The sequence below is a fragment of the Phascolarctos cinereus genome, unplaced genomic scaffold (assembly GCF_003287225.1).
Source record: "Phascolarctos cinereus isolate Bilbo 61053 unplaced genomic scaffold, phaCin_HiC Scaffold_8;HRSCAF=390, whole genome shotgun sequence".
NCBI lineage: Eukaryota > Metazoa > Chordata > Mammalia > Diprotodontia > Phascolarctidae > Phascolarctos > Phascolarctos cinereus.
Window position 1 is genome coordinate 73127631 of NW_027556291.1, and position 14365 is coordinate 73141995.

Genomic DNA, 14365 nt, shown 5'->3' on the forward strand with positions numbered 1-14365 from the left:
AGTGTGAGCTCCTGAGCACCCTGAGGGAGGGGCTCTATGGCTCCCCAAAGGGAGGATGACACATACACTATCCCTCACTGCTTGCACTGAGATTGTGCAGATTAATTCTTTTCATCAAAGAAGAGTGAGAGGGGCAGCTAGGTTGCACAGTGGATAGAGCACAGGCCCTGGAGTCAGGAGGACCTGAGTTCAAATCCATTCTCAGAGCAGACACTTGACATTTACTAGCTGTGTGACCCTGGGCAAGTCACTTGACCCCAATTGCCTAAAAATTAAAATAAAAGAAGAGTGAGAGGCAGCAGGGCCCATTGGCTAGAGAGCTGCTGTTAAAGCCAGGAAGATGACTCTGGTTCAAGATGCACCCTCCTGGCTGGGAGTCTTTGCCTGAGCAAGTCTCTTCTTGGCCCCATGCACCAATCTAACACTACAGCAGCAGAGTACACCCTGACCTGCTTGAAGAAGGAAATCAAGAGACCAGTCCCTGTGCCTAATCAAATGGTAACTCACCCTATGTTGTGATCAAGTGATATTTTTGTGAGTGCAACAAAGCTGTAGGCAAGGCAGCCCACTATGGGGGGCATTCCACTGTACCCATAGCTGAGAAAAGCCCCCCAAAAGCTGCTTGTGAAGCTCAGTGATTACAAAATCCCTGGCAGCCTCTCTCTCTCTCCTCTTCCTCCCACCTCCTCCAGGGACCCCAGACTGCAGGCAGTGCCTTTCTTTGTCACTGGGTTTTCCCCTGTGGACTGGAGGGACCACCCTGGAAAGGCTTGGGCTCAAACTCACCCATCGCAGGTGCGATCCATTCAAAGAACATGAAAGAGAAAACAGAGAGAACATATCAAGGTCAACAAAGAACATTTTCAGTCATTACATGGAAATGCAGGGAAAGTATTTTTTTAATTCAATTTTATTTTAGGCTCTGAATTGTCTCCCCCCCCTCCCCTGAACCCACTGAGAAGGTAAGAAAAACAAGGTCCATGACAAGTATGTAGAGGCATGAGGAACAAAGTCCTGCATTAGCCATGTGGAAGGGGTGGGGGTGGGGGGACAGAGAAGGAGAGAGGAAGGGAAGGGTGTGGAGGAAGAAAGGAAAAGAGCTTTGATTTGCCCTTGAGTCCTTTTGCTCCCTCTCTGGAGGTGGGCAGTGTGTTGCATCATGAGTCCTTTGGAGTTGTGGTGGGTCACTGTGTCGATCAGTCACTAAGTCTTCAGAGCTGATCACTGTTACATTATTGCTGTTACTGTACAAATTGTTCTCCTGATTCTGCTCACTTCACTTTGCAACAGTTCATATAAGTCTGCCCAGGTTTCTCTGAAACCAGCCCCACATCATTTCTTATAGCACTATAGTAGTCACTAAATAAATGTTTATTAAGTGCCTTTATTTCTCTTTATTAATTATGCTCCAGGCACTATGTTAAAGGCTAGTGTTCCATCACAGTCATATACCACAACTTGTTCAGCCATTCCCCAGTTAATGGGCATCCTCTCAGTTTCCAATTTTTTGCCACTACAGAAAGACCTGCTGTAAGTATTTTTGTACATATAGGCCCTTTTCCTCTTTGATCCCTTTGGGGTATAGACCTAGTATTGGTATTGCTGGGCCAAAGAGTTAGTGTTTTGGGCATAGTTCCAAATTGCTTTCCAGAAAGTCTGCACCACTCACAGCTCTACCAACAGTGAATTGGTGTACCTGTTTTCCAACAGCCTCTCCAGCATTTGTCATTAGGAAAAGTATTTTACCATTTTCACACTAACTTAGCCTCATATGAACCATGCTACTTATTACATGGATTCACACATGCTGTGGATAAAATCTTGGCATGAGCCTGAGTGCTCCCTCCACTGGTACAGACTGCTTTTCCTCGGGGCAGCTAGATGGCACAGTGGACAGAGCACCAGCCTTGGAGTGAGGAGGACCCGAGTTCACATCTGGCCTCAGACACATAACACTCACTAGCTGTGTGACTCCAGGCAAGTCACTTAACCCCAACAACCTCACCAAAAAAAACCCAAACAAACAAAAAAACAGATTGTTTTTCCTCTACCACTCACTGGACAGACTGTCAGTAGCTGCTGTGGCCAGAATTGTCTGTCACCTGGTGGCTGAACACCTGACAATGAGCTTCTTGGGACTGAATGAGGCTGAGCCTCTGAATCTAGACCACCCTGGAAACCTTGCCAATTCAGCAAGGCCTGCCCCAGATGGCACTCCACTAGCATTGTCTGAGATCTCACTCACCTCCAGACTCTTGGATCTTAGTGGAAGCAAATCAAAGCCTGTCTCAATGGGCCTACCCCCCGTGTGTGCTGAAGACTGCTGCCAACAGTAAGGCCAGCCCCTCAGTGGTCTGGGCACCTCACAGCCCAAGTGTGGAGTTTCCACCAAACTTGCCACTTGAAGACAAAGTCACAAGTATTTAATATTACAAGTGCTTATGTCTGCTGACAATTGTTTTACATCAAGTCAGAGAGCTGCCCAGTGGCCAAAGAACAGGGAGAGAACACTCTGTGGAAATACTACCAAGAAGATGAGGCTGTTACCATTTGCCGCTTTGCACTCTGAGCCCAGTGACTTTGTTCCAAACACAGAGTCAAAATCCACAGGAACTTCTGAAAGAGCAGAACCCGGAAGTGCTGATGGAGGGAGCCCTGAGAAGTAAGTGAGACATATAGAGGCACTATCACAGGGTGAAGGTACAAATACAACCTCAAAATTTCTAACAAAAAGATTTTCAGGAATCATAGGACACAGCCACGGATGCAGCTTTATGCCCATGATAACTCCCACCTATCTGGCAGCCTTTCTTATACAGAATATGATCAAGAAAGGTAAAGGAAGCAAAGCCAGTTTCTGAACAACCAGAGGCCATACATTCAAGTTCATGCATTTTAATCTTAGACATGTCCCTTACTTGAAGCTGATCTACTCTTATTTTACAAACAGTTCTAACAAATCTGGCAATCTGGTTTTCTACTTCCACACTAAATAACCCTATATACCACAGGAGACCCTGAAAGGCAGTGCTGTGCAAAATAACTGATGATCATACTGAAGATCCTCAAGTAACCATTACTTAACAATAAAGGCTAAATTATGCTTGGTATATTCTGTTTCAGAAGGCAGAAAAGATACCCTTCTAAAATAGTCAAAAAGGAATATTGCCACAGAAAGGGCTGAAATAAGAGTGCTGTGGAAGTCCTGATTTCCTAGCACAATGCCAGTTCCCAAAGATTCAGCCTCAGTATCTTGGCCAGAGTACAAACTTACCTGCTCCCCAGGTTTGGCTTGGGGGTGTCCCCATCGCAGTAGCAGTGCTCTGTGCAGTGAAAACGAAGGCAGGCTGCAGGCCAAAGAGATCACCAGAGATGTTGGCTAGACTGGGGTGGGGGACAGAAAAAGAGGGGGTGTGAACGCCTCTAAACTATCCGATGCTGAAAGGGAAAAAGTCCCTACTCAGAATGGTTTCTCAAAGAAACCATCCCTGGAAAGCAGCAGAAGGTACAGAGAGAGATGCAAAAGGTAGCTCATGCACATGCGTGTACACACACACACACACACACACACACACACACACCACACACCCTGTATGATTTGAAGAAAAAGATACCACTCCATCTTTGAAAAAGCTACATCCACAAGTGGTAACCAAGATGATGGAGTAGCAGGAAATAACAGTAGGTTCCACCCCTTCCCCCCCCAACACAATTAGAAAATGTACCAGACCCAAACCTAATGGGGGAAACCAGAAAAAGTCACAGTGCATCATGTGACTGGCCCAAGCGGGCACAGGGACCCAAAGAGATTTGTAGACATGGGGGCAGGGTTGGGCCAGGAGCATGCTGAGCTCAGAGCTGGCCACCACCCAAGGAGAGGCCTCAGACCCATCCCAGGGCACTCTGAGGTACGGTATGCACTGCCCAGAAAGGGCCAAAGTCATTCTCTCAGTTTTGTCAGGTTTTTCTTTATTTGTTCCATTTGGATTTTAGAGTTTTCTCCGAATCAATCTGGTGTGCCAGGTTAAATGGATACTTAAGGACTGAAAGGTTTTGTCACTACTAAAAAGAAATCTTTTTCCCATTGTTATTTGCTGGGGTGAGGGTCAGCAAACTAGTGCCTGAGGGTCAAATTGGGCCCACACTTGGCTTTTGTAAGGCACTCCACCACTCCAGCTAAGAAATGGCTAGACATTTTTTGATACAACAAAACCTTGTTTCAAAATGTACCAAAGCTTCTCAGAGGCCAGCCAGGATTTGACCTGAGGACTGTAGTTTGCTGATTTCTATAGTATAAGAATGGAATTGATTATTTGGGGTACTTCTGATCTCTGGCTAAGTAAGTTTCCTCCATGACAGCACTGTGCACCTATGACTATGCTTGACATCTATTGTCCTTTTTCTTTCTTTCTTTCTTTCTTTTTTTTTTGGGGGGAAGGGTGGGGGAAGAAGGGAACACTGGCCCTGTCATTTCATTGCTAAAAGGCACTCCCAAGGAGGAAACTCAGTCCAGTAATATAGATCAGCAACTAGCTTTGCAATTCATGGTTTGAGGGGGCCCTATAGAAGTGAGTTGGCCAGGGGCAGGGCCTCAATCCACTAGACTGGGAGCTCTTGGAGAACAGGGCTGGTTTTTTAAGGGCTTGGTACAGTGCCTGGCACATAGAAGGTGCTTAATCGATGCTAGCTGACTGCCCCAGGTCTTCATGCCTCAAAAGCTGGGCTTCCATCTCTTATGGCCCACTGCCTTTCCCCTGATCCAGGGCTGAAATGTTGGATCAATTATGAGTGTAGACTGGCAATCTGCTGAAACGTGAGTGTGAGGGTGGCAGGATGGGCAAAATCTCACCTGTCCACACTGATGCCAGCATCTGGAAACAGACCCACAGAATGTTACAACGTAAAGGCAATTAGGGGAGGACTACCAGTGAAAACTTCAGCATGTTGTTTTTTCATAAAGTTAGGTGTACGATCAAAAAGGAGAAATAAAAGAAGCTTCAAGTTTGATAAAGATTACTGTGGTAGATGGGACTAGCCTGGCAGCTGGGAGATGGACAACACAGCCTTCAAGTGAAGGCAGGGGTCTGTGGTCAGGGCCAGAGGGGCAGGGGAACACAGAGGAAGTAGTGGCTAAAATGCAGTCCTTCATAAACCAGACACCTCTGCACTGTGCAGAGCGCCACTGGGAGAAAATGCAAAGCTCATCTCACCTGGTGGCTGGGGGCATCACAGGGGCAAAAAGGTCAGCAGCAGGTGAGGCAGCTATGTTTTTCGCTGCTAACATCCTTGGAGACTCAGCTGCGGAGGCAGAATTGGGGATCACTGGAATTTCTTTTAAACGTTTCTCCTAGAAGAAATGATAGCACAGCTGAACCAAAAAGGATGGACGTGAGATGAAGGCCTACACCAAGTGGTACTAAATCCTGAGTTTGGAGAAGTGACACTGCAGTTTCAGAACACATATAAAAATTCATTTAGAATACTCCATTTTTAAAAATTTATATTACTACCTGACTTGGCCTTACTTTCTACACAATCCCTTAAGGCTCTGCTCAAAACTCACCTCTCCCAAGAAACCTTCCCAGAGAACTCCACCCAACCTCGCGCCCTGCCCATCCCCCATATCTGCTCATGCTTGCTCACAACCACTCTGGCAGATGTAGAGTGCACATATTAGTGCCCCTATCTGGCAAGAGAGTGGCAGCAGAGCTGGCCCTCAGATGCAAGCCCTTGGATTTCCCATCCACTTCTCTTACTACTCTATTGAGAGCTGCCCCCTGCTCTCTGTACCTTAAATTATAACCCTTATATTTATCCCCAATTGTTTAATGAGTAGAACACTATGGGGTCCTTCCCACAGTCCACCCTCAGGATGTCAGGAGGATACAAAGGGAGAAAACAGATTAAGTACTCTCTAGTCAGAGGGAGAAAAAACATGTTACATCAATATGAGGTGCCGTTGTGAAGACACACATAGTTTCATCTTACCAAAATCTGTAAGCAGAGATAGGCCAATGCGCGGCTTAGATGGAAAAGGATTCAGTCACAGTGAGGATAGCACTAAAAATGCCCTTTTAAGCCTCCAGAAATGTAAGTGAAGCCCAGCTGCTTTTTCCATTCGGAACCAGAAACATTTAAAGATACTTTCACTAAAGAAACTCTCACTAAGATTCCAAGCTCACTAACTGACTTCCAGATTCAGGCTCTGTGCTTCTACCCTGAGGATTCCCCACCCCAATGCCCCAGAAGGTCCAGAATCCATAACCAAAGCTCGAGTTTAGGGGGCAGGCAGGGGTCTCACTGGAGAACAGCCTACCTTCAAGGCCTGTAGTCGGGCCTGGTCTTCATCCAATGTCTGTTTCTTCTGTTTCTCAACCACTCGGCTAAAGGCCTTCCCAGTATTGGTAAGTGTGGACACTGCACTCGATAGGTTGTTTGCTCTAGAATACAAGTCATCACGAGGAACATTTTACCCTAAACAAAAGGCAGTTCTCAGCTTATCAAGACCCAACTGCCGCCAGCTTTGACAGCATCCAATTTAAAGCCCGGCACCAGTTACTTTGGGTTCTGGCAGAGCAGCATATGAGCAATACAATTTGAGGAATGAAAAATAAAAATTCCAGTACAATGTGTCAGTGGCACTGCTGGGGGTGAGGGGTGGGGGGCATGGTACATGTGCTAGCAAGAGCATGTTTGCCATCCAAAGTACACAATTCCGTCTTTGGTGTCATTCTAAAAGACAGGAAAGGGACAGATTCACAAGGGAAGAGAGTGTAAAACCCTAAACACAGACCTTGCCTAGACTCTGATCCTGCCCAGAGCTACCACCCCATCTTCTTTTCTTTCACTGACCAATTTCTTTTAGGTTCTTCCCTCTCTGATCTACCCTTCATATGGTATCTATGCTAATTTGTCTAACATACACAGATCTGACCAGCTCCTTCCTCTGCTTCAGGGGCTCCTCACTGCCCAGGAAAGCTGGGATGAAGAAGAAGAGGGTGGCAAGCAAGCCTTGTGCCACTTGCTGTTGGAGCCCACCTAGCTTACAGACAGGCCACAGTGGAATGAGGCCTCTTGAACAGCCTCAACAGCCTGGAATTTATAAGAGTCCCAGAATTCTTTGCAGGTCTGACTGCTCCTCTTGTTGGGAACCTCCCATTAAGATCAGTCACACCCAACCTGTTCCCACTGATAACCTAAATTCAGATGGTTCACACCTCTGTAATCTAAAAGGGCCCTGTTTCCAATGCATTCCTTCCCAAGGCATCCCAACCCAAAGTCCCTCGGAACCCTTCTAGTCACTAGAGGCTGAAGATGTCCCCCCCACCCCATCCCACCCTCCCACACCCTGACCATTCCTACTCCCCAGGGGTGCCACGGCATGGACACATGGCCAAGTGGCAGCCAGCTCCTTGTGAAAAGGTAATCAATGTCTGCTAGATGAATACTTAGGGTAGGGGAGCTACTCCCTTCTCTACAGCTGCCCCTCAGTTCCAGCCCAAGCTCAACAGGTTCCTGACTGGCTGGTTCCAGATCCTGCTCAGGAGGTTGGGAAGTCACCCACCTCAATAGCAGGAGCCAATGCAGGAGATCAATCATGAGGTCTTTGGTAAACAGCAGCTCTTTTCTGTTATTGCCAACACATTCCCATTGGCTATTCTATGGCATTGCTCTAATCCTTCATGAACCAAGTACAAAACATCTTACAGACTTCCTCTCAACTGATTCTCCCAATGACAAACCTGCAAGGCAGGTGTCATTAATATCCCCATTTTACAGATGGGCAAACTGGGGCACCAAAAGATTAAGTGACTTGATGAGGGTCACCTAGCTAGTAAAAGCCTGAAGCAGGATTCAAACACAGGTAATCTTGACTCTCTCCAGTCCTCCAGCCACAACTACACACTTGCCTCTAAGGACTTACAGAAGCAGATACGGATGTCTTTACTGGAGGAAGGTACCTAGAACAAAGAGGTCACCCAAATGAAACCTCACATTTGGCAGAAAGGAAAGGGATTGGCAATACAGCAAACAAGGAATACTTGCTGACTGATGGATTTCCATCTCTTTAGTGGTGACTGTGGACAGGAACAAAAAACAGAAAGGGGGGAGAGAGAGAGAGGAGATGGAGGAGAGCTGGGCGGCTAAGAGAGGGGGAAAGAGATGGAGGGACAGAGAAATGGTGAGAAAGAATAAGTGGCCTGGAAGCCTGTGACAAGGGACAGAGAGATAGGAAGGAGAGAGAGACAGAGAGCAGAGAGTGAGAAAGGGGATGAGAGTGGGAGAGAGAGAGAATGAAAAGGGGGGGGGAAGAGAAACAGAGACCAAGAGGAAAAAGAGGGAGGGGAGAGAGAGAGAGAGAGAGAGAGAGAGAGAGAGAGAGAGGTAAAAGGAGAGACAGAGAGGAGAGTGAGAAAGGGGATGAGAGTGACAGAGAGAGAGAATGAAAAAGGGTGGGACAGAAACAGAGACCAAGAGAAAAAAGAGAGAATGAGAGAGATAAAAGGAGAGACAGAGAGGAGAGAGTGAGAAAGGGGATGAGAGAGAGAGAGAATGAAAAGGGGGGGGGCAGAAACAGAGACCAAGAAGAAAAAAAAGAGAGAGAGAGATAAAAGGAGAGACCTAGAGAGGAAAGAGTGAGAAAGAAGATGAGAGAGAGACAAAGAATGAAAAAGAAGAGGGAGGGGAGAGAGAAACAGAGACCAAGAGGAAAAAGAGAGAGATAAAAGGAGAGACAGAGAGAAAAGGGGAGAAAGGTTGGAGTCTGGTGGAGGGGGGAGGGTAGAACAAAGAGATGGGGAATGAGAGGAAGGGTCTTCAGGGTATGAGTTTGGGGGGTCTGTGGGGCTAGAGGCCTGTGAGTACAGACAAAGAGGGGACCAAAGGTGCGGACTGAATGCCTATGGGGGGGGTGGAAAGGGAGAGTCCTGGGAGTATCTGAGTGGGGACAGAAGAAGGGAAGAAAGATGGAAGAATCTGGGGGTACGAACTGAGGATCTGTGGAGTGTGGGGGAGAGGCCTAGAGGCCTGTGAGTAGGGACAGAGAGATGGGGAGAGAGAAAGAAAGACAGAAAGGGGAGAGAAAGAGAGAGAGACAGAGAGAGAAAGGGAAAGAAAGGTAGGGGCAATGTGGGCCTAGGAAGAGAGACAGAGAGAAAGAGTTATGAGGGTAAGGGTTGAGGGCATGGGGTGAGGGGGAGGGAGAGAAAAGAAAGGGCCTGTGGGACTGTGACTGGAGGCAAAGATAAGGGGAAAGAAGGGGTGGGGGAAGGAGAGGGGAAGAGAGAAGGAGGAGGAGGAAGAGAGGGAAGGAGAGAGAGTAGAGAAATGTAGGGGCATGTGGGCCTGTGAGGAGGTACAGAGAGGTAGAAAGAAGAAGGGTCTTGAGTGTATGGGTTGGGGGTCTGTAGGGAGTAGGGACAGAAAGGGTGGGCCTGGGGGCTTATGAATGGGAACAGACAGATGGTAGGTGGAGGAAGAGAGATGGTGGGGGAGGAGAGAATAAAAAGGAGGAGGAAGAGGACTACCTGGGGGCCTGAGGGTGAGGGTAGAGAAGGAGGGAAAGAGAGATGGGGAGATAGAGGGAGGGGCCTGAGAATATAGGCTGGGGGGAGGAAGGAAGAGTCTAGGGATAGAAACAGGGGGAAACAAAGAGAAAGAGACAGAGAGATTGGGGGGAAGAAAGGGAGACAGAAAGAAAGGAAAAAGGGAGAGTGAGAAAGGAGGAGACAGACAGAAAGAGATGAAAGAGAGAAAGAGAAAGAAAGAGAGAAAGGTCAGAGCATGAGGGCCTGTGAAGGGGGACAGAAACATGGGGAAAGAGAAGAAGGGTCTTGAGAAAAGAGAAGCAAGGGCCTGGGGCAGGCATGGGAAACCTGCAGCCTGGAGGCCATATATAGCCCTCTAGGTCCTCAAGTGTGGCCCTTTAACTGAATCCAAACTTCACCAAACAATCCCCTTAATAAAAGGATTTGTTCTGTAAAACTTGGACTCAGTCAAAAAGCCATACTTGATGACCCAGAAGGCCACATGTGGCCTTGAGGTTGCAGGTTCCCCACTCCTGACCTGGGGGCCTATGAATGAGGAAAGAGAGATGAGGAGAGAAAGAGAGACAGGGACAGACAGAGAAACAGAGGCAGAAAGAGACAGACAGAGAAAGGGAGAAAGGAAGAGTAAAAGAGAAAGAGAAAAAAGTGAAAAAGAGGGAGGAGAGAAGATAAAAGGAGAGATACAGAGAGAAACAAAGAGAGAGAAGGAAAAAGAGAAGGAAAAGGAGGAGGACCAACTGAGGGCCTGAGAATGGGGTGAGAAGGAGGGAAAGAGAGATGGGGAGAAAGCCCTGGAGGCCTGTGAGTGGGAACAGAGAGGGAAAAGGAGAAAGAGTAATAAAGATAGAGACAGAGAAATAAGGGGGGAAGAAGGAAGACTTAGGGTGGAAGGAGAGAGGGAGGGACAGAGATGAGGAGAGAGAAGAAGGGGTCTGGGGTCCTGTGAGTAGGGAGAGAGAAATGAGGAAAGAGAGAGAGAGAAGGAGGAGGACCAAGGGGTTTGAGACAGTAGGAGACAAAAGGAGGGACAGAGAACAAGAGAGAGAGAGAGAGAGAGCGCAAGAGAGAGAGAGAGAGGCCTGTGTGAATGGGCTGGGACCCTGTAAGGGGAGAGAGAGTTAGGGGCCTATGGGCCTGAAGGTGGGGGCATAGAGATGTGGAAAGAGAGAGATTGAGAGAAAGGAGAAGGAGAAAGGAGGAAAGAGAGAGAAAGGAAAAAAGAGATAGTGAAAAAGAAAGGAAAAGATAAAGAAAGAAGGAGGAAGGCCTGGGGGCCTGAGGGAGGGGTAAAGAGAGGGAGGGACAGAAGGATGGGGAGAGAGCAAAAGGGAACTGGAGGCCTGTGAATGGGGACATAGAGAAGGGGAGAGAGAGAGAAAGAGACAGAGACAGAAAGAGACACACACAGAGAAAGACAGGAGGGGTCAGGGGAGTTGAGAAGGTAGAAGAGAGAGGAACAGAGAGCTGGGGAGAGACAGAGAACAGCCTAAGTGAATGGGCTGAGAGCCTGTGGGGGGACAGAGAGAGGCAGGGGCCTGAGGGTGGGGAGAGAGATGTGGGAAGAGAAAGACTAAGAAAAAAGAATGAGAAAGGAGGTGAGAGGGAGGGAGGCAGAGAGAGAAAGAAAGAAAAAGAGAGAGAGAAAAGAAAAGTGAAAAATGGAGAGAGGGGGGAGGGCCCAAGGACCTGAGGGAGAAGGAAATAGGCAAGAAGTGGCCTGTAGGCCTGTGACTGGGGACAGAGGGAGAGGACTGAGGGCATGGGAAGAGTCTAGAGGACTGACAAAGACAGGAAATAATGAGACAGAGATAGAGAAAAAAAGAGACAGAGACAAAGAGGAGAATGGAAGAGATATGAGAAGAGAGAGAGAGGCAGGAGAGACAAAGAGGAAGAGAGAAATATAAAGGGAGAGAGAGAGAAAGTAAAAAGAGAGATAAAAGGGAGGAGAGAGAAAGAAAAAAAGAGAGAGAGAAAGGAGAGAAAGGTAGGGGCCTTGAAAACTGTTAGTGGGGACAGAGATGATGGAAAAGAGGACAGTTCCTGAGGGTATGGGTTGGGGGCCGGTGGGGGTGAGGAAGAGAAAAAGAAAGGCCTTAGGGCCTCTGAGTGGAGACCAAGATGGGGAGAGAGAATCAGGAGAGAGACAGAGAAAGGGAAAGAGAGGGAGGATGACTGGGGGGAGAGGGGCTGACAGAAGGGAAAAAGGAAGGAGGGACAAAGAGATGGAGAGAGAGAAGGGGTGTAGAGTCCTGTGAGTAGGGAGAGAAAGAGATGAGAAAAGACAGTGAAAAAGAGACTGGGAAGAGAAAGGAAGGAGGGTCAGGGAATTTGGGAGAGGAGACAGAAAGAGAGAGAGAGAGAGAAAGAAAAGGGACTTCAGGAATGGGCTAAGAGCATGTAGGGGAACAGTTAGGGGCCTATGAGCCTGAGGGTGGGGACACAGAGATGTGGAGAGAGACAGAGAGAAAGGAGAAAGCAAGAGAAAGGGGGAAAGAGAGAGACGGTGAAATAGAGAGGAAAATGGAGGAAGAGAGAGGAGGGCCTTGGGTCCTGAGGGAAGGGACAAGAGAAAGGGAGAGAGCAGAAGGGGCACAGAGGTCTGTAAATGGGGATAGAGAGATGAGGGAGGAGAAAAGAGACAGATGGGAGAGACAGAGGGAGAGGGAGGAGAGTCTGGGGGCCTGAGGTTGATGGAGGGGATAAAGAGGGAGTGACAGACAGATGGGGAAGACAGAGAAGAGATCTGGGGTCCTGTGAGCAGAAAGAGAGAAATAGAGAAAGACAGAGATAAAGAGAGAAAGGGAGAGAGACAGAGACAGAGAAAGGAAGGAGGACCAGAGGTTCTGAGAGGGTGGAAGGGAGAGAGAGGGACAGAGAGATGTGCCAGTGTGAATGAGCTGAGAGCCTGTGGCAGGGACAGAGAGGAAGGTAAGGGTATAAGGGACTGAGAGAGGGGACAGAAAGAGACTGAAAGAGTGAGAAAGAGAAAGACAGGTAGTGAAAAAGAGAAAAAATGGAAAGAGAGGGAGAAGGGCCTTGGGGCCTAAGGTAGGAAGAAAGAGATGAGGAGAGACAGAAGGGATTTGGAGGCTTGTGAGTGGGAAGAGAGAGAGGGAGAGGGGGAGAGAGAGAGAAAAAAAATGGAGGGTGGGGGGAGGGGGTCTGAGGGAAAGGGAGAGAGAAACAGAGAGAAAGGGAAAGTGAGAGAGGGAGAGAAACAGTGAAAAAGAAAGAGAAAAATGGAGAGAGAAAGGAGGGCTTATGGACCTCAGAAAAAGTGATAGAAAAAGAGGAAAAAAGAGAAGGGGACTGTAGGCCTGTAAGTGGGAACATATAAAAGGGGAGAGAAAGACAAAGACAGAGGGGGGGGGTGGGAGAAGAGAACTGAGGGGCTTAAGGGAAGGGAAGAGAGAGGGACAGAGAGATGGGAAGAAAGAAGGGCCTGGGTGAATGGGCTGGGATCCTGGGGGTAAGAGGGGAGGATGAGAAAGAAGGGCCTGGTAGCCTATGAGTAGGAACAGAAAGATGGGAGAGGAAAAGGAGATAGAGAGGGAGAAAGGGGAGAGAAAAAGAAGAGGGAGAGGAGAGTGGGAGAAGGAAAAGGAGAGAGAAAGGGGAGAGACAGAGAGGAATGAGAGATAAAGGGGCAGAGATTGAGAGACAGAGATCTGTGCCACTATAAAAGGGATGCTTTTAACCTCCAAAACCTCTAGAAATGCTTTCTATGCCATTGAGTGCAAACCTGGCTCCTTGCTGGTCAACAGGGGGGAGTCCAGGGTGCTTGGTACAACTGCCAGTAAAGAGAGGAGAGATCCAACTGTCAGCTCACTCCCTCATTCATGCCCAGTTCCCCATCCCCAGTGAGAAGGGCAATGACTGTCCAACCTCTGACTTGGTTCTCAGGTACAAAGGTGTATGGGTAAAATGTGAGGATTTAAGGCTGGAGGGGGTCTGGGAGCCCCTGCAAAGAGATGTCTTTCCACTCCTTTCTGGGCCCAAGGTACCCAGTGAGATGGGCAACAGGGCAGGCATGTAGAAGAAAAAATAAGGTGTGGTCAAGGCAGCTATGTGGCCACTTACCTGTAAGCTGCCAAAAGCTCCTTGGTTCGGCGGCCTTCCAAAGAAGCCACGTGTTGTTCTAGTGCTTCAAACAGGCTGCTCGGGGCCTAAAGAGAAAGACCTCACAGAGATCAACAGGGTCCACTAGGGTGGGGCCTAATACCATCCTCTCCTCCACCACAGACGTTCTACATAAGTCTACTCAAAGGGGTCATCCCCCCAATTCCCTTCTGTAACTCCACAGGCAGGGTGGCCACTGGAAATTCCACATACCAACGAAAGCACAAGTACGGACTTAAAAAGAGGCACTGTTAGCAAGCATACACCATAGGAGAGCCCATTTACCTCCCATTTTTGGTCCTTAAGGGAATTCATAAGAAATTGAAACCTATCCCATCCCATGCTGCCCCACTCCCACCCTGTCCCATGCCACCTTTCCATCACACAAATGGAAGAGCACTAAGACACTTGAACTCATCACTTAGGGACAGCGTTTTGGACACAAGTTTATGGAAGCAAATGGATTCTCAGAATGGACTGATCCCTGAAGGATGCATGGAGGTAAATGGGCTAAAGCAACCCCAAGGGGACACTGACCTGAGTAAGATCGGGAATATCGGCCTGATCAATCCCAACTTGCTGGAGTCATGAGAGAGGTAAGAAAAAAGAGCAGTTAAGACAGTCAGTGGCAAAGGCACAGAGGTCAATAGCACTGGCGTCCTCCTTGCCTCTTCCCTCTCATCCCCCATATCCAGCCC

At 48.2% G+C, this 14365-nt stretch overlaps 1 protein-coding gene across 2 annotated transcripts in view; it reads right to left on the reverse strand.

Moving 5' to 3' along the window:
* Positions 1 to 14365, reverse strand: part of VBP1 (VHL binding protein 1) — a 66940-nt gene that overhangs the window by 42245 nt on the left and 10330 nt on the right. For both annotated transcript variants that reach the window (XM_078147887.1, XM_020975657.2), the window contains exons 8-13: positions 14205 to 14246; positions 13629 to 13714; positions 6317 to 6440; positions 5211 to 5347; positions 3275 to 3384; positions 2548 to 2655 (exon numbers count right to left, since the gene is read on the reverse strand). In XM_078147887.1, coding sequence (XP_078004013.1) covers positions 2548 to 2655; positions 3275 to 3384; positions 5211 to 5347; positions 6317 to 6440; positions 13629 to 13714; positions 14205 to 14246 — 607 coding nt within the window. The remainder of the gene's footprint in view (positions 1 to 2547; positions 2656 to 3274; positions 3385 to 5210; positions 5348 to 6316; positions 6441 to 13628; positions 13715 to 14204; positions 14247 to 14365) is intronic.